Raw genomic sequence first — 26,299 nt, forward strand, 5'->3', positions numbered from 1 at the left:
GAAGTGGAAATAATGACCCTTACAATGATCCTGAAGATGACACTACCATACCATCGGACACGACTACAATGACCCTGTAGATCCTCCAGGCTTTCCTGCTACAGATACATACCCAACAAGGCCATCTCCCCCAATGACAACATTGGGTTTAGCTAGCTCATTGATGAGGCTGCCCAATATCATGGCATCCAAATGCATTCGGACCCCACGGAGGAAGACTTCCTGGTAGACACTTTTGCACAGTCACAGAGGACAGTACAAACGCTGCCCATGCTCAAAGGTGTCATCAAACATGCTCCAGACTTCTTCAAAGACCCTGTTAGGACCAGGATTCTCCATCCTCGGATTGATAAATATAAACCCGCCCCTAATGATCCTACCTACATTAAAGGCCAACTCCCCTTAGATTCCATAGTAGTGACCAATGCTAGGAAGCATGCTAACTCTCAGACCACCGGTGATGCTCCACCTCCAGACAAGGAGTCTAAGTTACTAGAGGCTTTAGGCAAAAAAGTTTCCTCCCAGGCAGCTAATCACTGGAGGATAGCTAATGCACAAGCATTACTTCCCAGGTACGATAGGGCTCACTATGACTAGCGTGCGGGCCTAATGCAACATTTACCTGACCAATACAAGGCCAAAGCCAAAGATTTGAATCAGGAGAGCAAGTTGATAACAAACCCTTCCATTAAATGTGCCCTCGATGCAGCAGACACTGCATCTAGATCAATCAACACTAGCGTGTTATTACGGAGGCACGCATGGTTGCGCATTTCGGGGTTCAAACAAGAAGTGCAGACTACTATCCTGAATCAGCCCTTCAATCAGGAACAACTTTTTGGCCCAGCTGTAGACACAGCCTTAGAAAAAATGAAAAAAGATACTGAGACTGCAAAATCAAAGGGAGCATTTGCAGCCTCCATTTACACGAGGCTCCTTTCGGCGCTCCTTTTATAGGGGCGCATGCAAAAACATCAGCACAGACACTGCTTCCTCCTCCTATAAAAGTCCCACGCAAACATCCCCCCCCCAACAAGGGATATTTTAGAGGCGGATACAGGGGAAATAATAACAAAGGGAGAGGCCGAGGTAACACTAGCACCTCCCCCACTAACAAACAGTGACTTCCCTCTACTACCTCCAGACCATTCCACTGCGGTCGGAGGGAGACTGTCACAGTTCCTACCTGTCTGGAATTCCATCACTACAGACAAGTGGGTAAGACCAATTATCCAGTATGGTTACTGCCTGGAACTTACTGCAACTCCCCCAACATACCACCCAAACAGCATCCAGTGTCCACGGAACATCTAGCGCTCCTCCAACAAGAAGCTCTCTCCATGCTTCAGAAGCACGCAATATTCTTAACCGCATACCGGAAGCAATTTCCCCTTCACTATCCACCATATGCAACGCAATGTTCGCAACAGGAATATATCCTTCAGTCTGGAAAGAAGCGATCATAAGGCCACTACTGAAAAAACCAACGTTAGACCCTCTTCTCCCAGCAAGCTACAGACCTATCGCTTGTCTCCCATTTCCAGCAAAGATTTTTGAAAAGTCCATGAACTTGCAGCTGTCAAAATACATCAATGACAACTTGCTAGATGATACACAGTTTGGCTTTAGGCAGGGACATGGGACAGAGACGGCACTACTGAAAGCCGCGGACGAAATCAGAATAACCATGGACAAGGGAGGAGCAGCTGTCTTGATACTCCTAGATCTCTCCGCTGCATTTGACACGGTCGATCATATTACCTTGATCGACCGTGTCGCAGCTCTGGGAATAGGAGGAACAGCTAAAGACCTGATTGCTTCGTTCCTCGCCAATCAGCCGCAGACTGTCAAAATGGGCAATTTCACCTCCCGGACCTTCTCTCTCCCCTGTGGCGTTCCACAGGGCTCCTCGCTAAGTCCGACGCTTTTTAATATCTATGTATCGGACTTGGCGAGGGTGATAAAATCCTATGGCATTGCCCTGACAACATACGCCGATGACACGCAACTAGTGCTGTCGGTGTACAATAACGGAGCTAGCGTGTCAGCCAACTTCCAGGAGGGCATGAAGGCAATAGGCTCCTGGATGTCATCAAACTGCCTCAAGCTTAACTCCGACAAAACGGAGGTGATGACATTCGGGAGCTTGAAACCAGCATGGTCCCCAAAATGGTGGCCACCGGAGCTGGGACTATACCCCCCCCCCCCCCCTCCCCCCAACCGGTGACTAAGGTCCGCAACCTGGGAGTCATATTCGACAACAAACTGACCTTCCACCATCACGCAAATACCGTCTTATCTTCATTTCATACACTTAAAAAGATCAAGAAACTTCTTCCATATCTACCACAGTCAGCCGGTAAAACACTTATTAGTACTTTAGTGTTTTCAAAAACGGACTACTGTAACTCTTTGCTTCTTAATGCGCAAGAAGGAGTCCTCAATAAATTCCAAACTGTTCAAAATGCGGCCGCAAGAATCTTACTTTCTATCCCCAAATTCGCATCAGTATCCCATCACATCAAAGAGCTCCACTGGCTACCCATCAGGAGCCGAATAAAATTCAAGGCTCTTTGCATAGCCTACAAGACCCTGAACTATCCATGGCCTAAGTTCCTAAAAATGGCTCTCCATCCACTAGAGTATAGCAGAACACTTCGATCCTCTACAACCTTTCTGCTGTCTGTCCCTCGGACAAAAAAAGCCACTTGGGGAGATAGGTGTTTCACTACAGCCACTGCTAAATTATGGAACACCCTCCCTTTGCATATAAAAACTGCCCCCACCCTCATTAAGTTCCGAAAAAGCCTCAAGACGTGGCTTTTCTCCTCTGTTTAAATCCCCTTAAAGAGTAAGGAGTTCTCTGAACGCCAGCGCCGAGACACCTGCATAGGTATTTGCGCGCTTTAAAAATAGCAAAAATAAATAAATAAAATAAATAGAACCAGTTCCCTCAGAGCTTCAAGGGACAGGGGTTTACTCCCTGTACTTTCTGATCCCAAGAAGGACGGTACTCTCAGTCCCATACTAAACCTCAGACCTCTCAACTTCTACATACAGTCGGATCATTTTCACATGATCACTCAAACGGGTCCTTCCACTGCTCCAACAAGGCGACTTCCTTGCCACATTTAGATCTCATGGACGCCTACTTCCATATTCCCATACACCCTACTCCCAGGAAGTATCGAAGGTTCACAGTGGACGGCCAACACTACCAGTTCAAGGTTCTCCCGTTCGGAGTAACCACAGCACCCAGGGTCTTCACCAAGTGTCTCCCAGTAGTAGCCCCACACTTGCGGAGGCAGCAAATCCATGTGTTCCCATACCTGGACGATTGGCTGTTAAAAGCCAAATCGCACAGTCAATGTGTTCATCACACTCACCAAACAATTCAGCTGCTGCACGACTTGGGGTTCACAATAAACCACTCAAAGTCACACCTACAGCCTTCCCACCTACATCAGTATCTAGGGGGTAACGATGGACACTGCCAAAGCTCTAGCATACCCCAATCCAGTCAGGATAGCCAGTATGCAGTCTCTCCACAAAGTTTCAACCCCAACACTCCCTTCCAGCACAAATGTTTATGCAGCTCATAGGAATGATGGCCTCTTGCATTTTCATAGTACCTCACGCAAGACTTCAAATGCGCCCCTTACAGGAATGCTTAGCACGTCAATGGAACCAGGTTCAAGCTCCGCTTTCAGATCTAGTGTTGGTGGACAGTGCACATACCGCTCTCTGGAACACACAAAACCTTTCCAGAGGGCGGCCGTTCCTAGAGCCAGTTCCACAGGTAGTGCTAACAGACGCATCACTCACTGGCTGGGGAGCCCATCTCCTAAACCACCCAACTCAGGGCAGGTGGACCACTCAACCAAAAGTGCTCCACATCAATCACCTAGAATTACTGGCAATATTTCTAGCGTTAAAGTCATTCTAATCACATCTCAACAAAGCCGTCCTGATCTGCACGGACAATGACAGCAATGTACTACATACAGAAACAAGGAGGAACACATTCTTTGCAGCTGTCTCACCTAGAGCAAAGCATATGGAGATGGGCCATTCCACAAAACATATATCTTCTGGCAGAACATCTTCCAGGAGTACATAATCAGATTGCGGATCTGCTGAGTCGTCAGTCTCACAGCTCCATGAGTGGGAACTTCATCCTCAAGTTCTTCAACCATTTTTCCACATGTGGGGTCACCCAAACATAGCTATGTTCGCCGCAAACGCAAAATGCCCAACCTTCGCCGCCGGGTTTCCACACCTGTTATCCAAGGGAAATGAGATGGGGATGAACTAGTCAGGCAGATTTGTGTACGCTTTTCCGCCACTCATTCCTCTAGTAGAACGCATGCTCAAGCAACAGTCTCTCAAAATGATCCTAGTTGCTCCCACATGGGCGCGGCAACCGTGGTTTACAACACTCCTCGAACTCTCGGTAGTTCCACACCAAAAGCTGTGTCTCTCCCCAAGACTGCTAACGCAGAACCATGGAGAGATAAGACACTCGGATACAGCACAACTGAATCTAGCAATCTGGCTCCTGAAGTCCTAGAGTTCGGTTACCTTAATCTCCCACCAGACTGAGGGGGTAGGTGGGCTTCTGAGGGCGGTCGGCCACCAGGTGCTGTCCCATGCAGAAGGGGTGGTGATGAGGACTTCTGTCTTCTCAGCGTTGAGCTTCAGACAGCTGTTGGTCATCCAGACTGTGACGTCTTGCAGTCCTATCTGGAAGTTGAGTTTGGCAGTGGTGGGGTCTTTGGTGAGGGAGAGGATGAGCTGAGGGAGAGGATGAGCTGGGGGTAGTCTGTGTAGGATACAATGTTGAGGCCGTGTTGTTGGACAATGGCTGCGAAGGGGGCCATGTAGATGTTTAAGAGGGTGAGGCTCAGTGATGAACCCTGTGGGACTCCGCAGGTGACTTTCGTGGGGTCAGAGATGAAGGGTGGGGGTCTGATTCTTTGGCTTCTTCCGGTGAGGAATGATCGGATCCAGTCCAGGGTTGTTTCTTGTATGCCTGCGTCGTGTAGTCTGGCGACTAGTGTGCGGTGGGAGACTGTGTTGAAGGCCGCTGATAGGTCGAGTAGGATGAGGGCGTTCGGAGTGGCCTTGGTCCAGGAGGGTGCGGATGTCGTATGTGGCGGCGAGTAGGGCGGTCTCTGTGCTGTGGTTGCTTCGGAGTCCGGATTGGGACGGGTCGAGGACAGCGTTCTCTTCAAAGAGTACTGTCAGTTTCCTGTTGACTGTTTTCTCTGCAACTTTGGCTGCAAAGGGGAGGAGCGAGATGGGCCGATAGTTCTTGAGGTCGGTGGGGTCAGCAGGGGTCTGACTTCTGCACGCTTCCAGTCGTCTGGGAAGGTGCCTGTTTTGAAGGTGGTGTTAATGGTGCGTTGTAGTTCAGGTGCGATAAGGGGCCTCAGCTCTGTGGTAGATGTGAGGGGGGCATGGGTCAGGGCCCCCCCCCCCTCCCCCCCGAGTGGATGCTTTTCATGGTCGGGTGGTGTCTTCGACCGTGATCGGTGTCCAGTTGGAGATGGTGGGCTGGCAGGTGTTTCAGGGGCCGGTCTGTGGCGCCTGGTGGATGGTCGATGAAGTTGTTGTAGAGGGTTTTGATCTTGAGGTGGAAATAGGTTCCAAGTTTGTCGCAGAGGTCTTGGGATGGGGTGATGCCTGTGGCTTCGCTGCGTGGGTTGGTTAATTCTTGAATGACACTGAAAAGTTCCTTGGAGTTGGCCAGGATTTTATTGTGGATGAAGTTCCTCTTGGTGGCTCTGATCTGGTTGTGGTAGTCCGTAATGGCATCCGTGTAGGTGGTGTGGTTTTCGGTTGTCTTGGTGTTTCTCCCGTTCTTCTCCAGGCGTCTGCAGGGGAGTCTGGCTTCTTGGAGAGCGGTGGTGAACCAGGCGGCTTTCCTGGGGCGTTGTCTGTCAAGGTTGCGTAGCGGGGCGAGCTCGTCTGGGCAGTTGTAGATCCAGGTGTGGAGTTCTCTGGCTGCGTCATTTGCATCGGGTGCCCAGGTGTGGTTGTCTCGGGTGAGTGTGGAGTTAAGTTGCTAGTCTAACCTTGCTCCAGTTCCTTAGTGGTGGACGTGGGGCTGGTTTGGGTGCCTTGGGTTTGTTCATGGCGAAGTGTTCGCAGAGGTGGTCGGTCCACGGCGGCTGAATTGGATGCGATTTCCTGCCGCGAAGATGGAGCCGTTGTTTAAGTCCGATGCTGGTGAGTTACTCACAGGGTGTCTGCGAGCTACTAGTTGCTGGTGGTCGGCGCGTTGGAGATTCCTGATCTAGAGCTTAGCCATATTCATTTGGACCCTGTGCTGGTCTGCAGCTGAAACCTATGATGTACATCCATTGCAAGGGATAGTGTTGCAGGATTTATACCACCCGGTGAAATTAGCAGAGCGTGGGGTGGAAAGATCACAAAGAATTGGTGTCCTGGCAAGAAACTGGGCATGTGTTCCCTCCATCATAGATGAGTATGTTGGACTTTGAAGTCTCAGATATGAGTCTACTCCCATATATGGCAAATAAATGGTTGTGCATGCAAAGAATCATGGGGGCAAGCAATTTTACTTCAGGTAACGGTGCAAGAAAGGAGGGGTCTTTTACTGCTTTGCTATTCTGTTTTTCAGCACCTGTGTGCAACAAAATGTGTATCCTGACCATATCCCAAACTAGAAACTCCAAGAAGGGTTGGAAGGTGTCTGCAACATTTCGTTAGACCACAGAAAGCGATACATGGCCCAAAAAGCAACAGGACCTCTATAGCTTGGTGGTCATATTTGTCATGGCAACACCCACCTTCCAGGCAGGTGTTTCATTTGGATCTGCCGCTTTCCCTTCTTTCTAGTCTCTAACCACCGTTTCCTCGGTAAACATGTTGCTCTTCTTTGCTAGGATACATTCTTTCACATTTCTGTTCCAAAAATCCAAGGGCAAATATGTCTTTTGGAAGAGGCGATCTAAGAACATTTACCTCATTGGATGGATCTCCAGTGTGAACTATGAGGTGGATAGGTTACAAATACTACTGTTTTAAATGTAAGTATTTTTGTGGTGGTTAGTATAATAATTTTCCAGAAATATTCTAAAGATACAAACCCCAACGAGCTGTAGTTGTAGGCCACTCCTTGAGCGTATCCACTCTGCTGCGTTGGAATGTTCAATTAGATGAGATCTGTAACTTACTCTGATTGGTCCTGGATGTCCTTGTCCTGCATTGGGCCAGAGGCTCTAACGTTGGAGCGTAAAACAGTTTTGGTAATCAGTTAGTCATGTATGTAGCCTAGATTATCTTTGGACACTGAAGATTAATAAATCTGACTTCTAATATTGTACTTCAATTTATACATATATTTTAAAAACCTAAATCAGCTGAACCTGACACAATACATTATGCAATGTTTAGAATTTCACGGAGTACATCTTTGCATGACCGTCCTAGACAGCAAAGCTGCAAATTCCTTCCCACCTAACAAAATAAATCATGCAAATGTTTGTATTTACCTGATCCTATCCAAGTGGTAGCAAGTAAATGTAATTTGCTGTCACTGACTGTCTATTTTTTTTTTTCTCCAGTGGATTGTTCCTTCAGTTCAGAACTCCATGAAACCCTTTAGGGTAAGTTTTTAGCAACTTAAATAGCATGTCCATTCTGTGTGTTTCCAGGAAGAAAGCGGATGCCACCCCCTCTGTTATGAGGTTGCTCGACTCCTTCCTTTACCCCCTTTACTCCTGTTTATTTTCAGTTCAATCTTTATTCTTATCCTAGTCGCAGAAAATCATGGTTAGCATTTTGAAGCACGGTACCTTCCAGAGCATTGAGCTAAATTAATAATCCAGAGGTCTTACAATTTCATATCACAAAGTCCTATTGAAGTTGGCGTTCATGTATTTTTTCATGCCATCGAAGGTTGATCATTGTAGGTAAGTATCTTTTCCCAGGAACCCTACGTACCTTAACATTTGTACTGCAATGTTATATGTGAATTGCCTGCACCCATATTGTGTTGGTTCATGAAGAGCTATATTGTTTATACTTTTTGTCTAGGTTTTAGGTGCTTTAAGAGGACAATTCAGTTGAAAGCCAACTTATTGAGAAGAAAATCTTTACATTTTGTCGTATTTATGGCCAAACCTCAGTATCGACACCTTGTTTATCTCCATCACGCGACTTCATGACTGTTCCTGCAGTTGAACAGCTGTCTTTGTGAAGAATCCCAGTCCACTCTGATAGAGATTTCTCCCTCCAAAAATAAATGCCAATCTCTATCTGAACTTTTTTTTTTTAAAGTGCTCTTTAGAAGCACAAATGTGGTATTTGCCTCTTTCATAACTTGTTTAAAATGGAAAAAGAAAGTTAAACTAAACAGGTGGGCAGCATTAGGTAATGCAACCACTCCTAAAATGTCAGATTTTCTTCAGTTTGTATTATTTTCTACTTTTGAGTGGAATGTCTCCTCTAAAATCCCCATGCGTATCCTCTCAGACACATGACTCTGTTGGCCCTGCAACCCCATTGCCTCTATCTGTGAAAATCTTGTGATGCTCCATTATTTAACCTTTGTGCCCGTATGCCCCCAAAAGCCACATAAGACTGAGGCAGAAGTGGGCACGGCCTCTTCTAATGGGAATAGTTTGCAGTCAAATCTAGAACTTGATCCAGAGTCCCTGCCATGGCCGCCCTTCTGAAAGGAGACCAAGAAACATGAAGAGGATTATAAGCTTTCCTCCTCAGCCCATCCTGTGGAAGAGTTGGAGATCGTGTGGAGCGCCCATCTTCCTGCCCACACAGTTCTGACAATGGAGTCCATACCCAAGGTGAGTTCCCCTCCTGGGCACTTTTCAAGTCAGAAGGAGGCATTTCAAAGCACCAGGCTGGTGATTTGCGGCTTCATCCTCTAGTGCATCCTCTTCAGCTACACCTGATGCTGCCTCAAAGCCAATAACTTCAGTCCTGGCTCTGCCGCTTAGTCAGGATTGTTTACATCTCCCAAGAAGTTACTTAAACAATCCTCAGATCCTCCTTTTGGGTTTTTACCATCGCTTGCGCTGTTACTGATGTAATCATTGGTGTTACTGAAGCTACTGATGACAAAAGATCTACAGTCCGCTAGTGCTATACGATTATCCGCGAATAGGAATGTCCTTTGATTCGGACTATCACTGGGTGGAGATACGTTGTCATCTTAATGCACTTTTTAGTCCTACTCGGATGCGTTATTCTTTCTACCAGCTGATGTAGACGCAGACCATTCCTCCTCTGAGCTCCACTACAGCTTTACTAGATGACGTACGGTATGTCAGAAGCCTGGACACTTCTCTAGCTTAGGAGTTCTCCGTGCCAGAAGGCTTTATATTACACACAATATAGCCTTGGAGCCGCAGGCTTCAAAATGTATTCTGTTTATCAGAGTTTGAATGAATTTAGTTCCAGAGGCTTGGGAGAAGCCCCTGACTGCCCATTCGTTTCCATGATCTACCGTCTCCTTACTTGTCTCTTCCTGGTCAAAGCTTTCTCAGACAGACAGAGGCAAAACACTATACTGTGCCTCATAGGTCCTCCGTATAAGCAGTCAAAATTACCTGATCTGTTAAGAAGGAAAGGCTTTGCAGCTATAATCTTGGCATTTCGAGCTTCCAGTGCTACTGGTTTCGGGGAAGGTCCTTTCATGCTTTGAGAGATTGTAGCACTTGAGGAACTTCTTTGCAGATCTCAAGGATGCTAGGGATGACGGCAAAGAAGCGACCGTGATGGGCATTTACTCTGGATGTTGCCTGCTCTCCGTGGTCCGGTTTGGTTTCCGGCTCCATGCTTGGATGCCTACTGCTGCGTTATACTCAAACGTCCTACCTCAGCTGCTTGATATACATTTCGTTTGGCAACTCTTCATGGAGAAAGCGGATTACCTCTCTGGGGAGATTTAAAGAAATTGTAGCTAGAGCCAACATCTCCTGCAGGCCGCTACCATAGCCAGTTCTGAGAATTCAGGAGGTGTAAAAATCAGATCAGCAGACAGCGGCCATAGAAGTAACAGGAAGTGCCACAGCAGTTTTTACTTCTAGAGAAGAGGCAGGGTTTCTGCCAGAAGAAGGGACGTGCAGTCCTTGTCCTTCTCGTTCTCTTCCTGCGCCCTGACTGTACCGAAACCACTCTGAGTCCATGACAGTTTAGGGACACTGGACTCTAGTCCATATCCAGTCCTTGTCCACTTGTCTACATCAATGGCAGGGATAACATTGAATGAGCAAGTCCTGCACGTTTTGAAGTCATTATATTCCAAACCTTCCTAAAGATACCCCCATGGGGGCACCCAAAATGCGCCCACATGAAACCTCTTGATGGTGGACATTTCTTCATTCCTGCCTGAAGGAGCAATAACAATTGCACCCACCTCAGAAATAGCAGAGTTGCTACTACAGGTACTTCTTGATTGTGAAAAATTCGGACATTTGGATAATTCTACAAGACTGTGTGAAATTTTGAAAGAAGTGAAGACCCCTACCACTGAAACATCATGAGCATTGAAGTGGAAGAGATTGTGCATCGGAGGTGCACAAAATAATCATAACCCCACTAGATATGAACAGGTGGTGGTTATTCCATATCTTTTACCTCTGGCAAGGTCTGGCCTTTCATTTACATCTATAAAGGTACAACTTTTAGCGACCACTGTATAGGGTAAGTCTCCTTCAGAAACCTTTCTTTAAAAAAAATAAAAAATTATTCTCTATGGAGATTTTAGAGTGTTATCGATGTTTTTTTCCCCTCATTCAGTCCCCTTCTCCGCCACAGGAATTTAATATTGTGCTAACAGTTGATGGGTCCACCTTTTTGAACCTGTACACAACTTGACCTTGCAGCATTGCTCATGGATCGCTGCTTTCCTGGTGGCCATTCCTTTTGTGCAGTCAGTGGAATCCACGCCCTGGGTTCTCACGAGCCTTATTCAGTCTTTATTAAAAGGAGTGGTAATGAGTCTTCTTTTGCAGGTGGTGTTGGATTTGCATGTGGATTAGATGCATGGATATCTTTCCTTATTCATCAACCATTCCAATCCCGCGGAAAGGATTAGTCACTCACTAGATGTGAAAAAGGGTCTGAATCTATCTAGACAAAACAGGACATCAGTCAATCTGACCATCTATTTGTAAATTATGTCCCAGAGCTCTTCTCCCCCTCGACTCTCCCGCTTCAGAGATGTATGCGCTCCCGCTCACCTCGCGTTGCATCCTCTATGGAGTTCTCCCCAGACTTGCTCCCCCATAGCTCCCCACTGTTCCTATCCCAATGCAAACTTTGTTTAGTAGTAAGGAGGGTGTCTAATGTGTTTCAAGGTGGAGTTCAACATTTTTATGTATATTTACATGTTGGGCTTTTGATCAATGGGAGATTCAGGGTTCATTGCCTCACTACCACACCCTGCCTACCTTCCCTCAGAAGTCCAAGTGTGTAGTGAGCACTACCAATCAGGGGTTTATATAGCGCACTACTCACCTGTGCGGGTCTCAAGGCGCTGGGGGTGGGGCAGCTCCAGATCAGTCGCAAAGCCAGGTCTTGAGGACCTTCCTGAAAGTGTGCAGGGTCGGGGAGCGTCTGATGATCACGGGGAGCTTGTTCCTGGTCTTAGCTGCGATGTAGGAGAAGGCTCTCCCGCCTGATCTGCTTCTGCGAGGGCGAGGTCAGTGGAGTGGAGATTCCTCTTGGGTACGTGGAAGGATGCCCTCTTGTTGAGGTATTTGGGTCCGATTTGTAGGCGTGGAAGAGGAGTTTGAAGGTGACCCTCTTCTCAACAGGGAGCCAGTGGAGGTCTCATAGGTGTTGGGTCATGTTTGTGATGCGTAGTCCCGAGGACGAGTCTGGCGGCGGGGTTCTGGATGGTTTTGAGTCTATGTAGTAGAGTTCTGTTGATTCCGGCGTATAGGGCATTGCCGTAGTCAAGTCTGCTGGTTATGAGCGTGTGGGTGACGGTCTTTCTGCAGTCTGGTGGGATCCATTTGAAGGTCTTGCGGCGGATGCGCAGACAGTTGAAGCTAGCGGAGGCGACGGCATTGATCTGGCTGTTCATGGAGAGGGAAGAGTTTAGGATGATGCCAAGGTTTCGTGCGTGGTCAGTAGGAGTGGGTGGATCCCCGAGGGCGGAGGGGCACCAGGTGTTGTCCCAGGCAGAGTTGCAGGGTCCGAGGATGAGGACCTAGTCTTCCAAGATTGAACTTCAAGCAGTGGTCTTTCATCCAGGCTGCCACGTTCTACTTTCCTTCCTGGAAGCAGAGTCTGGTGTCTTTGGGGTTCTTCGTGAGGGAGAGGAGGAGCTGGGTGTCGTCGGCATAGGATAAGATGCTGAGCCCATGCTGTCTGATGATAGCGGAGGGGGGGGGGGCGCCATGTAGATGTTGAAGAGCATGGAGCTGAGCGATGATCCTTGGGGTCCTCTCTCTGCAGTAGATCTCTGTGGGTTTGGAGAGGAGTGGAGGGAGGGGGGGGGGGGGGAGGGAGGAAGTCTGATCCTCTGGGTTCTGCCGGAGAGAAAGGATTGAATCCAGTCCAGTCCAGGGCAGCTTCTTGTATCCCTGTGTCGTGAAGTCTGGCTGCAAGAGTGCAATGGTAAACTGTGTTGAAGGCTGCGGAGAGGTCTAGAAGGATGAGTGCCGCGGTGTGTCCCTTGTCAAGTAGCATATGTATGTCATCCGTGGCGGAGAGGAGCGTGGTCTCGGTGCTGTGGTTGCTGCGGAATCCAGACTGGGAGGCATCTAGGATGGACTTATCTTCTATGAAGGTGGTCAGCTGGGCATTCACGGATTCGCTCGGCGACTACCTTTCAATGTTCTCACAAAGGACCTCATGATTCCCAGGATTCTTTCATTGCATTTTCAAAGTTGTGATTTGCGCAATCCAGACTGGCCGGTGTAGCTGAGCGCTTTACATCAGATCCCCTCTACCAAGGGATGTGATTAACATGGAGCATAACTGTGTTTATTAATCAGTGTACAGACAGTCTGAGCTATACAAATTTAGGAAGCACTGGGAAAGCAAATAGGTTGTGCCTTTTTGACCTATTGGCTTTGCCAATATTCTGCACGATGATGGTAATGCCTTCAAGGGCAGGGACAAGTCAAGATTCTGCTGGGAGCCAGATAGAGGGGGGTGCATGGGTAGGGTTAATCGCATACCCAATTATGTGGCCGCCATTTTATCTTTTTATTTTACCATTTCACGATGGTAGACGCCACTTGGATCGGTAAATACAACAAGTTTCAAGTTTAGTTTGCATAGTTAATTAGATCCGCTGCAATACAAAAATAGCTTATTTTAAAACCAGAATATGCATATAAAACTCAATACTTCATATATCTTGTGTTTAAAGATCTTTCTAAAAAACGATCCTATTCTTAAGCAAGTAGGAAGACCGAATTCCTTGCCACATTATTTTCGACTTTGCACAGATCTTTTATAGGTTAGAGTACTTGGTTCTAGTCCGTGTTTTTTTCATTGACTGTATCAGAGTTCTATAACGTGCAAAGAGATCCTTTCGGTTTAGTAAAGTGCATTAGTGCCGAACTGTAACGTTTCCTTCAGGACTTCATATTTAGGGTTACAACTGTTTATAGCCAACTGAAATCCTTGTCAGCTGATGTAAGTGCAGCTCCTTGTGGCATAACCTCAGTAACTATACTGGCCAACATCTCGGTTGTAGTTCATTAGGTGCAAACAGTACTTAATTCCAGTCCTTACTTCCTTTCCCTAGTTATGCTCATGTTCAGTTAGGAGTACTATAACTTCGTAAAGTGCTTTAGAGCCATAAAAAGGAAGATATATGAACAGGATCTCTTCAAGCCTCCTCGTGATTTGCGTTTGCTTCGTACGACTAGGTAGTTTAGTAACTACGTTGTTGGCGTTTTCTTTTCGTATAGCCTCGGGTACTATACAAAGCAGCAATTCAATTGTGTGTCGTTAGATGCAAAACAAGCCAGCACTGCTTGCCTCCTGGTGCGTACCCCTCGTACATTACATTGTCGTTTAATCAATTGCTTGCTTTGTAAGTTTTTTAAAAGAACATAGTAAATGCAGCAGATCTTCTGGTGCTGACCCACATAGCCAGGGTGGAAGATGCTGGATACAGGGTACCGGACCAGTCTATACATCATGAAACTGATTTTTATAGTTTTAGCATAGCCCAGGGTAAAGTAGTTTTGAGCGGCTGGCTCTGTGTAGGTGTTAAAGGCTATCCATCAGTGAGCCCTTTATAGGTCTCGCCCAGGCAGCGCTTGCGCTGTCTCGTTGAGACATGCAGTATATAATTTAGTGAGTGGCTATCCGCCTCTTTTTAAATCGTTGGTTTAATTTGTTCTCCAGTGTGCCTTTCAAACCTTCTGTACTTGCTATTGGTTAATAATGTTTTAAGCCCCTCCTTTTGAGCTTAGTCACGCCTATGGCTATTGGCCCCTTTACTTGTATTAGGAGCGCTGTTTTGGTATGCTCTTTTTGTTGGACTTTTTTTTTTTTCATGCACGTGATGTTGATGGAGTTCAGAAGGTTTCAGCGTCTGACAATTGTGTGCCTCACAGGCAGAGACGCATATATTTTGCCAGCTGTCGTGATGTTTATAAAGTGTATAAGGTTACAGCCCCTGCTGATCGGGTTTTTTAAAAGCATGTAATTTAGCCACAAAGACGAGGGCTCCACATGCGTTTAAACCTGTAAGCAGACACTCGTTATCTGAGGCATCCAGCGCATCTGCCACCCACCAGCAAGCAGCCCCCAGCTGTTTATGAGCGGCATGGAGAGGACGTAAATCGTTTGGTACAGCTGCCAGAGGCAAGTAGGCATGGTATTTAGTTCCCCCTGCCGCCCGGCACAGGCACACACAGGGCATTTTAAACACTGGTAAAGCCGCCTGCCGCCTTTAGCAAGCAGCCCCCCCAAGCCGTGTATAAGTGGCTCTATTCATTACCCTCCCAGACATGAACTTTGTGGGTTTTTTTTGGGGAGGGGGGGGGGGGGTTTCAATACAGCCACACGACACATCCAGCGCGTCTGCTGCCCACCAGCAAGCAGGCCCCAGTCATTTATGATCGGCAGGGAGAGGACGTAAATCGTTTGGTACAGCATGATATTTAGATGCCCTCTGCCACCCGGCACGCGCAGGGCATTTTAAGCACTACTAAAGCCGCCTGCCGCTTACTAGCAAACAGCCCCCAGCCGTGTATGAGTGGCTCTTGGTAGCTGCTCTAAGATGGCGCTGTTTTGGAATGTTTATCCTGCAGCTCGGGGCTGCTCGGCAACAACGACCTCCTCAGTGCTAGGACAGGACTTCCTTTAGATGTTCAGGTGTCCCGTCCTCGTGGTTAGGTAAATAGAACATTAAATACTGATGTTCAGTGGCCACCATAGTGTAATAATAACAAACATAGCCATGCGTTGTAACTTCATTCGCTAGTCTTTCGGATTCATGGTTCGCATTTCTTCGATGCATTGCTGCTCTCTGATACTTTCAGTAAAACTACTGAAGTAAATAAATGTGGTAACATCTATTCTTGATGCTGAAGAAACTTGCAGAAAACAAGACAACCATTCCATTAGAGATGATTCAAATTGAACGTACCGTTCCGTTTTAAAGTGCTTTTCTAAAACACGTTGCATTTAAACAATGCAGTTCACTTAGCTTGGTGTTCAACAGACTGACATGCATGTCTTTAACTATAGGCTAAACCCAACTAAATCCGCCTGCCGCTTACTAGCAAGCAGCCCCCAGCTGTGTAAAAGTGGCTCTATTCATTACACTGCCAGAAATGAACTCTGTTCATTTTTTAGGTCTCGGCTGAGACAGTGCTTTAGCGCTGCTCTGGCGAGACTTATAGTAAGGGAGTTTTGGAAGTGCAAACAGTGGCTTTTCAGGCCTCCAAATGCAGTGCATGTGCGCCGTCCGGGCGCGCGCACCATTTGGCAGCCTGAAAAGCACTGCCTGATCACTTGCTTTGATGTCCTCAGTGAGCCGCGCGGCCACTGAGGACATCAAAGTGCACACCATTAGCCACCCCCTTCTTGCTTGTTTCCTTTGATCCCTATCTTTCCCTTTCTCAATCTCACCCTCTCCCTGCCTTTTACAACTGCGGCCCGCACCAATGTGCCCGCCCCCACTCCCCCCTCCCACTCCCTCCTCGTTTAGTTTAGTGAGCACGGCCGTCTTTTACACGTTCAGCTGGGGAGCAGTTTTATCGTTAAACAAAGGAGCTTGAAATTTTATCCGCAATGTAAGCGACACTTCCAAGTTCCCCGTCCGGAATTCTGTGTTGTTTACCCAGAAATAAACAAAGATTTTTCCCGTCAGTATTTGATGTACATGTCATTTTCAAACTGTACGTGCTTTGTAATTAGTGATTCTTTTTTTCTTAGCCACAATTTAAACGTACATCGTGTTTGAGTTAGAAATGCAAATGTAACAATCATTTGTAAAAGTGATTCAAATACAAAGCGCTACACCAACGATGTATTTATTTTTAGAAAGTGTTATATAGCGCTAGTTCTTCTGGGAATGCATCCATTATAAAGCAGAGGGCTCTGGATTGGGCATGAAGGGGGCGTGCGGGGATGCCTCCAGCAGCAGCACTGTTCCAGGGCAGCGCTGTGAAGTGGCGCTGTCTCTTTGTCACCCGCCTGTCTCGCGCCGCAGTAAACGGCAGCTCTTTGTACTCCAGGCATTCCTGTGGATAGTTTATGTTGTGAATCACCCCGTTCACAGGCAGCTCTCGTAGGTGGGAGTGGCAGCTCGTTCCCGGGGTTTGCTTGCTGTGTGCTCTCGGTGTGTTTGTGTGCCTTTTGGTTTCTGCAACATTTTGCTCTCCCCTTCCCAGCAGAGGCGCAGGAGGCCCGGACGCGTGGACTCGCGTGACCGGACGAGTAGGCGCCTCACCTGCGCACAGTCTGGTAAGGGCTCTGTCTTTATTTCACACTACACTTGTGGCGTGGGTGTCTGTAATCTCTGCTTGCCCGGGCTCTCTGATCATGCCATACAAACGGGAGAGGCTGCGCGGGTCGCATGGCACCAGTGTCACGTCTCCGTTGCATGAAGAAAGAGACTGCCTGTGTATGATTGTCTTAACCAGGTTACACTGGTCTAGGAAAAAGTATGCTAACACTTGGCAACATTGTGAAAGTTCTCATTTGTGGCAAAGCTCTACACACACTGCTTTGAAAACAAGTTTACCAGATGTCATTGAGTACATTATGCTCCATTCCTGTGCTTCAATGACCTAGGCATTATGGGTGTTGTAGTCTTGGCTGATTGCCGCTGCACCTGTTGAAGCCCAGGGCTGGAATGTGGTGTCCCCATTACATGGCTGCGTCTGGTGGTTCCGTTCGCTAATGCGTGATTCTGTGTGACTCCTCCCCCATCACATGTTGGCAGTCCATACAGCCTGTCCCACCCTTAAGATGGATAAAAGGAGTACCATATAGTTGGGTAATAATAGACATCTGTTACATAGTGCCAAGAACCTGAATATATGCTAGCAAGGACACATGCCATGTTATTTCATGCTATGGTGTTATGTTTTGGGGTCCTCTGTAGTAACGCGGGCGCAGAGGCATGCCATGGTGAATAAGCTCCGAGGCTGCAATGGAAGCTTTTAAAAGTGAGGAGGGCAAGAATAGCGGAGTCCCCTTCCTGCTCCGAGTGACAGGCAGTAAAATGAACCCCCTTCTACCACAATATCCTTGCCTGATTTTGAAACTGCCATTAACTTCACAATCACCAAGGGAGGGGTTTAATTTGGGGGGATGGGTTTTAACGGTTTTGTTTCTAATTATTATTGTATATTTAATATGTATATGTTTATGACGCATCTAAAATGGTTTAACCTCACTGCTTACGGATGCTCATTTAAACTAACCGCAGCATTCAACACTATGTAAACAGTTGTTTTGATTCCGTCACAAACCTACTTCCGAGCTGCTGTGTGTGACTCAGTGTCACGTGACACATGCAGTGCGCTCTTCCATTCACCACAGCAGCGCGGCGAACTCTGGGTAGTTGCACATCAGCATGAGTTATATCCCTGTGTGTGACGAGCTACGGGTACAGACCTTGGGTTGGACCTCATGCCATCAACGTCAGAGCATTCCATCCTCTGCCTCCTCACTATGCATTGTTGTTCTCTTTCTATGTAGCCTACTTGCATGTAGATAGCGCTTACTTCCACTGAAGGGGGTCGAAGCGCTTCGTGGTGAGTAACATGTTACTCCAGAAGAACTCCAGGTCAGTGTTGGTTATTTTGGTGTATTTGTGTTAGTATTGAGCTTTCAAGGAAACCATTCCAAGCGTTTACTCCAGTTTATTAGCAGAGGTATCAGAGCTAGAACTAGAAGTGATTCCTAGCGCACTCACAGAAGTGTAGCCTGTTATCCCTCCCGCTCAGACAGGCTCACATCCATGCAACAGGGCACAGCGGTGTGTTCACTACCAGAGGAGTGTCTTCGCCCCCAGGCTGCAAGAATACAGGAGGCACATGTGACCTCTCGTTTGAGAATTCTAAACGATGGGCGTGGCCATAGGAAAGGAAATTCCGTGTTGTTAAAGAAACCAGAAAGCCTGGAACAAAACACCTGAAGTAAGTAGATAGAAACATGCTAGGGACTCAACAGACACATTTACAGCGAAGAGCTAAATTTTATCTTTACATCCGATAGCAACAACAAGGACCCCTTGTTAGGTGTGGCACCTTCAGGCAGTCTTGAATGTTTACCCAAAACTTCTTTCCAGAGTGCTGGTATTTTGAAATGATACATACAATGTTAAACAAGCACTGGTAAAGCAAATTGATCTGGCCTTGACAAGCTTAACATGCTTTTTTAATGTTTGTTTGCAAACACTTGTAATATACATTAAAAGTGATACATTAAATAACAAGCATTTGCAATGCAATAGGTCTCGCGTTACTGAATGTTTGAGCTATTGGTGTTGCATTATTATTACCAATGCCAGTAGCTCAAACTTTAATAATGCGAGACCTATTGCATTGCAAATGCTGTCTTCCTGTATGGCCTCACCGACGAATCCAGCGCGCCTGCTGCCCACCAGAAAGCAGCCCCAGCCCTTTATGAGCGGCAGGCAGAGGGCATAAATTGTTTGGTGCAGCTGCCAGAGGCAAGTAGGCGCGGTATTTAGATGCCCTCTGCCATCCGGCACACATTGGGCATTGTAAAACTGCTGAAGAAGGGAACGGGGCATAAAGCTGGACGGACTCCGGATCAATGATTCCACAACATGAGCTTCAGCGATTCCACCATTCCGGCACAGTAGTACAATTAGATCTTGTGCATACTGATTTTTTCTGCAGTGACGTTGCCCTTATGCCTCCTTTTTTTTTTTTTTTTTTTTTTTTTTTTTAAACAGATTGTTTTTTTATATTGTTTTAGTTTGATTTGAGTGATGTGTGTCTATTACAAACATTTTGCAAAGAAATGTCGTTTTACGCAACATCCATAAAAATTGTTATTTTTGATGTAAATACTTCCTAACACATACTACGTACTGGTGAAATGCCTCTGTGCTTTACCAATGAATGTATCGGGATTATGTGCCTTTAATCCCACTTCTGCATTTGTGTCCTTGGCATTTAAAACCTTAGTGTTTTCCCCATGTTCAGTTTCAATCTCGGGCTTTCTATTGGCTCACTGGGTGATCGCTGTGAGTTTATGCTGTCCTCCTGTAACTCGGAACTAGTTTGTTTCAAGGGGAGTCATCTGTAAATAATCCCTTAAGGCCCAATGATATCCCTCTCAAAGCCAACGCGCTAAGGGCAGTACAGCCCCTCTACACTCTCAATGTTACCAGAGCTTTTGGGACTTCCCTTGTTGTACCTGTCACCTGTTCTTAACACACTAAAGCGCCTAGAGCACTCGTGTCCTAGCGCGCGCTGTATGCATATATTTTATCGATCCTCTAACATGTTTCTGACTCCGCCCCCATCTTTCTTCACGCAGTTGTGACTCTCTGCTGCTTGGGGACGCTTAATTCCGGTTTGTCGTCCAATGGTGGCTCTCTGCTCAAGGCTAAGAAGGCCGCGTCACCCAAGTCGTGCTGCTTCTTTTTCTCTGTTACATATGCATATAGCTTAATAGTGTAGCCTGCCTGGTGATGCGTGTGTCTGTTATCTTCTGTGTTGCCAACCCATGTGTTTGTATCAATGTTGGTGCCACCAAGCGTCTCCGAGGCCCCTCTTGTGTTACAAGGATGCCAGCCAAGGCGTTTGGGCACTTTTGTCGCGTTTTATTCCTTTTTTTTCCCCCCTTTGTGGCCAATTTATGTGTCCTACGTACAAATAGGAACACAAGCCATTTTATAATTATTTATAAAGGGGTCCTCCAAGGGGCACAAAGTGCTGCTCCACTGTTTATAGCCATATAGGCCTTCTCCACCCTGCAATATCACTAGCGCTTTCTGAGCTTCCCTTACAACTCCTCTTACCTGTTTTAAACGCAGTAAAGCGATCAGCAGCGGACCCCCCCCCCCGCGCCTTGAGACCCTCGCGGGTATGTACTGCGCTTTACAAATGATTGATCGTTCCTGATTGTTCATGCTTTAATCAGTGACTCTTGTACCTATACTTATGCCGGTGCCACTATGACTCTCCATAGGACCGTAGAGCCGCTGCACTAAGGGACGTATCACTCTCCTCCACCCTACAGGAACACCAGAACCTTCGGAGCTTTCTCTACGGAACCTTGGACCTGTTTAACGCACTAAAGCGCCTAGAGCACATAGGTTGTAATGTGCGCTCTATGCACATATTTCATATCTCCTCTCTTTCCCCATGCAACTGTGATTGTCTGCTGCTCGTGGAAACTTTGAGCTAGTTCACGTTTTATTCTCCAACATTACTCTGTGCCCAGGGCTAAAAAGGTTGTCACCTTAATCGCGCTGTTTCTTTTTAGCCATCTAATCTGCAAGGGTAACTTTGCACGTTATTGTGCCTGCTGCAAATCAGTGTCCGATTTTTTTGTGTGCATAGGTTTAAACAGTCTTTGGGGTGAAATTCTAATTTCTCCTGCTTTAATGTTTATAATAGCTCTGGTAACCGCCCATAAACAACCTGTGTTACTGGGGGCTTTTTCTCGCGTTTGTTAGTTTTCACAGAGCCTTTGAGGAATGCGCTTCCTCGAGATGAGGACAAGTTTTATAGGATCCTTTTGTTGCACCCTAAACATTCCTCGAGTTCTCTTTGGAAGTGGAGTGGGGGCGGGGCTTTTATCACTCTTCTGTCCGTGGTCTACAAACCTTTCCTAGAGGTTGGCTGCATCTGGTGCTGTTACACATGTTGTGGTCAAAGATTTACTGGTTGCGATAAATCCAGTAGCTGAGTAAGTTAGCGTGCCTTCTGCATATACGTGTGCCTATCATTTAATGTGTAGCCAGCCTGTATGTCCTCCGTACAAACAGGACACACACCATTCTATAATTATGTATTTTTTAGTATACCGATGTCCTTGAATTTTTTGCACACACAAACCAAACAAAACCTATAGTTGCACTTTCAGCAAAGCTCAATTGTGTCCTTGGTCAGGGATAACATTAACGTTGTCACTGGTGATATGCATCAGCCCTTATAAACACCCTCTGATGTAGGCCCTCGCACCCACGCAGTAGCAGCAGTATCATCCTCCTCCACCCTACAATGGCACCACAGCTTTCGGGGCTTCCTATGCGGCACCTCTTACTTATTTTTAGCGCACTAAAGTGCCTAGAGTACCCGGGTTGTACTGCGCATTCTATGCACATATTTCATATCTCCTCTTTCCTCGCGCAGCTGTGACTTTCTGCTACTCAGGGAAACTTTAACCCACTTCAGGTTTTATCCTCCAATGTGACTTTATGCCCTCGACTAATAAGGCTGCGCCACCTGAGCCGACTGCTCTTTTTTTCTGTCAAATATGCATATAGCTCAGTAGGTTAGCGTCCCTGATGCATATGCGTGGGTCTGTTATGTTCTCTGTGGCCAACGTATATGTCCTCCTTATAAACCATGACACACAATATTCAAGAATGGTTTTTTTTCCCCAGCATACAGATGGCTTTGCATTTGTTGCAGACAGAAACCAAACCTAGAATTGTGCTTTAAGGAGACCGGTGTAAAAAAGCTGAATTGTGTCCTCAGTCAGGGTTAACATTAACGTTGTCACTGGGGATGCGAGTCATTGTTGTGATGTCCCGTCCTTGATGACCCGTGAGGTGATATGCGGTGCATGAAGCGAGTTATGGATTGGATTATAGTTCATCCTAGTTGGCTAAAAAGGCTGCGCCACCTTAGCCGTTGTGCTCCTTTTTAGACATCCAAAATGCATATAGATCAGTAGGTTAGCGTGCCTGCTGCATACAGATGACCCTCATTACCTCTTATAAAGGCCCTCTACTATCTGCTTTTAAAAGTATAACACTCCTCCACCCTACAATGTCACCAGAGCCTTCGAGGCTTCCCTTTAGCACATCGCACCTGTTTTTAATTATAGCGTCTACACTCTGTTATAGCGCGCGCTATATGCACATATTTCATAACTCTAACATGTTTATGACTTGGAGCCTACTTTTCTCCGCACAGTTGCGACTGTCTGCTACTCAGGGACACTTCAACCTAGTGCAGGTTTTATACTAGAACGTGGCTCTGTGCCCGGGGCTAGGAAGGCTGCGCCAGCTATGCCGCGCTGCTCCGTTTTCTCTGTCAAATGTGCATATAGCTCAGTACGTTAGGGTGCCTGCTGCAAATGCGTGTCTTTTATTTACAGTTGTAGGCACTAGTTCAAACAGTCTTTGGGGTTAACTTGTATAATGTCTATAAGAGCTCTGGTAACGCCTCATAAACAACCTGTGTTGTTGTTGCGTCTTTTTCCTCTGCTTTTGCTAGTTTTCAGAAAACATTTAAGGAATAAGCACAGCCTTCGGGGCTTCCCTTCCAGCACATCTCACCCGTTTTGAACGCGCTATAGTGCCAAAATGCTCCGGGTTGTAGCGCACACTATATACCCAGATTCCATGTTCGTGTTTCTTTGCCCGGGGCTACCAAGGCCGCGCCACCTAATCTGTACTGCTCTTTGTAGGTTAACATGCCTGCTGCACATGCATGTGTTTCATTTTTATTTTACTGTGGGCACCATATACGAACCCTTTGACACATCTTGAGGAAGCCTTCCTTTCCGCCTACTATAAATGTCACACACCACTCCTTATAAACGAGCTTTGATCTAGGCCCTCTGTGCCCCCGCACTAACGGCAGTATAACCTTCCTCTACCCTACAATATCACTAGCGCCTTCTGGGCTTCCCTTACAGCACCTCTTACCGGTTTTAAATGCACCAAAGCGCCAACGTTGTAACGTACGCTGCATCCCTATATTGCATATCTCCTGTGACATGTTCATAAGGCCGTCCCCCCGCCTTTCCCGGCGCAGCTGTGAGTCTCTGCTGCTTTAGCCTAGTTCAGGTTTTATCCTCCCACTTTATATTGTGCCCAGGGCTACAAAGGCTGCGCCACATTAGCCTTGTTGCTATTTTTTTATGCCTAAGTAGGTTAGCGTGCCTGCTGCATACAGAGGACACTCATTACCTCTTAGAAAAACAAATGGAGTTCACTTAATAAATGCATAGATAAAACAACTTTCATTGCACGGACTGCAATGCAGCAATGCAATGCAACACACGCAATGAAGTTTGTTTAGTTTGTTTAGTTTTTCAGTGCACTCCGTTCGGCTTAATGCCAAAGTTTACTTCCTCACACCCTGCTCCTCTCCCACCAAGCCCCACCACCCAGCAGCACTTTCACAAGGAGCCACCACTATAAACTGAATACCTTTCATTTTCTTACAAGTTTAAAAACATGTATGCTAAACCTTCATCCTGAAAAATACCTATTTTTTTTGTATTGTATATAAATCTAAAATTACAAAGTGCAATAACAGTTATTTAAAGTAGCAATAATTACTTAAATATACTGTATTACTGACTTTTTTATGCTTACAAACGTTTGTCGTTTAATAAAACCATTATTAAACAAAGTAAGTCATCAAATGGAATCTATTACACACTATTTTTACATATCACAAAAAAATACAATAATTATTTATAATATAAAGTAAACCACTAACCTAATCAATATGGCGAGACCGATTGGCATTGCCAATGCTTGTTGATAGAGAAGCCTTGTCCTCCAACCATGAGAGATGTTTCACTGTCTTTCAAACCAGTTTTTTTTAAACGTGGTGGTAGTTGTAGGTGTTTCCCAAAGCTGGTTCAGCCCCATATTATGTAAGCTGCTTTTAAGACCTTTCGCAGCAGGTAAAGCAGTATGTTGTAGCTCCTTCCATAGCTGTTCATTTAGAGTTCCCAGAGGGGCTTTCCGCACTTTGTCCCAGGTGATGATGTATGCCCCTTGTCTTGCAAGAAATTGTTTCTGTACACCAAACTCAAGTCTGATTTGCGCAGGTAAGGTATATTTAGGCAGCCCGAAAATGGCCCTATATGCCGTTGTTACTGTAATGTCAAGTATTTTAGCATCTCTTCCTATCTGTGCCTCACTGCCGTAGGTGATTGTTGGCAGTAGCTTTACACGAACCACCTGTACCATGGGCAGAATCTATGGTCCGTTTAGTTTTTGAGTTTAATGTTTTTAGAGAAGTAGCCAAGGCGAGACCTTTATGCCTAATGCTGCTGTTCTGTGCCACAAAACGGCCACATTTGTCCATCTTCATGCCCAGGTATTTGTATTCCAACGTGTTCTCAATTTGGGTCTCTCCCCAGAACCAAACGGCTTATTTTTTTTTTGTTTGCTGACTTGTCATGGTTCTGGTTTTAGCCAGATTTATCATTAAATAATTTGCTTTAGAAAAGTCCTGTATAGCATTTAAAAGGTGTTGTAAGCCTACTTTTGTTTGGCTAATCAGAACTGTGGTCCATGTATAGGAGACATGGCAATATGTCTCCTAATTTTGGGGCGTGTGAATTACAGGTATTTAATAGCGGCACTAAGTCCGCTATAAACAAGTTAAAAAGTGTAGGTGCTAAAACACATCCTGGTTTAAGCCCTTTTTCCGTTTGTATACGTCTCGACAGGAGTGACCCATCGCCCAACTTCCTCTGAACCATGTGTTCGAGGCATGTGGGCTGCTGAATTCAGATCTGTGCTTCGAAGTATCACGAGATACGTGGCTCCTCCCCTGGACTACAGTGCACATGGGCATCCTCTCCATCCTTAGATTGTTTTTTTCCGCCATTGGGTTCGGATGTGACTATCTTAGCTCAACTTGGGAATACTTAGTTTTAGGCCAAAAGGCCTTTAGATTTCGTCGGTACAGTTACCGTTCGGTGTCGACTACTAGCTTTAGTGCTCCACACCCTCTTCCAACTTTCAGACCGGATTGGTCCACTTCGAAGCTCGATCGACGATGGAATCGAGGACTCCATTCAAGAGGTGTCCGTTATGCCACGCGAAGTACCCTCATATCGACGTCCACCCAGTCTGTAATAAATGTCTCTCGCCGGATCACGACGAATCGAAATGCATGGCCTGTGCACGGTTCCGATCTAAGAAGACTCTGCGAAATCGACGGGTAGCGCGGCTCGAGGCGCAGCAAGCAGCGCCTGCTCCACCAACATATTCAGCACCGAGGACGCCGAGAGCGTGAAAGAAGTAGTCTCTAGCCCCGCTTCAGAACATGATTCCCGATCGGACGACGACGAAGTGATCTTTCGACGTGAAGAAACCGTCGATGAGGTAGGAGACTTCGACGAGGCCTACGGGGGCCGAAGAAGACAGCTCTCCCGAAGAGCTAGGCCAATCCGTCGAAACGGAGGCCGAAACTGAACGTCGTCATCAGGCTCCGGTCAAGGGATCGCCTTCGGGCCTTACCCAAGATCAAATACATGGTTCCTCGACCCCACCTTCCGGTCCGGCCTCGAACACTCTGCAAGAGCCACTATTACCGAAGACGACCGGGTTATTAAACCCAAAACCATGAATCGCTCCAGTCCCTTCAAAAACGAAAGTGAAACTGGTGGTGGTCGGATCGAAGGCGTCGAAACAATCCACTGCCCCGACGCCGAAAACCGTCGTCTGCTCCGACCGCGTACAAAGAGACTTCGGCGCCGAGCTCACCTCAGCGGATGCGGTCGACACATGGAAAAAGCACGCCCTCGGGCACCACAAGGCACCGAGACCTTCGGCGCCGACATCGAAGGCCGTAACCTCCGCAGTCAAAATGGCTGCCCCGGCTACGTCGACGCCTAGAGCACCGATGCCGAC

General features: G+C 46.7%; 1 protein-coding gene across 1 annotated transcript in view; it reads left to right on the top strand.

Annotated features, from left to right (window-relative positions):
* Nucleotides 1–26,299, top strand: part of DGAT1 (diacylglycerol O-acyltransferase 1) — a 316,877-nt gene that overhangs the window by 218,972 nt on the left and 71,606 nt on the right. Inside the window, exon 11 of the mRNA XM_085604343.1 lies at nt 7,593–7,634. Coding sequence (XP_085460469.1) covers nt 7,593–7,634 — 42 coding nt within the window. The remainder of the gene's footprint in view (nt 1–7,592; nt 7,635–26,299) is intronic.

This window comes from Triturus cristatus, chromosome 5_1 (assembly GCF_964204655.1).
Source record: "Triturus cristatus chromosome 5_1, aTriCri1.1, whole genome shotgun sequence".
NCBI classification, from domain to species: domain Eukaryota; kingdom Metazoa; phylum Chordata; class Amphibia; order Caudata; family Salamandridae; genus Triturus; species Triturus cristatus.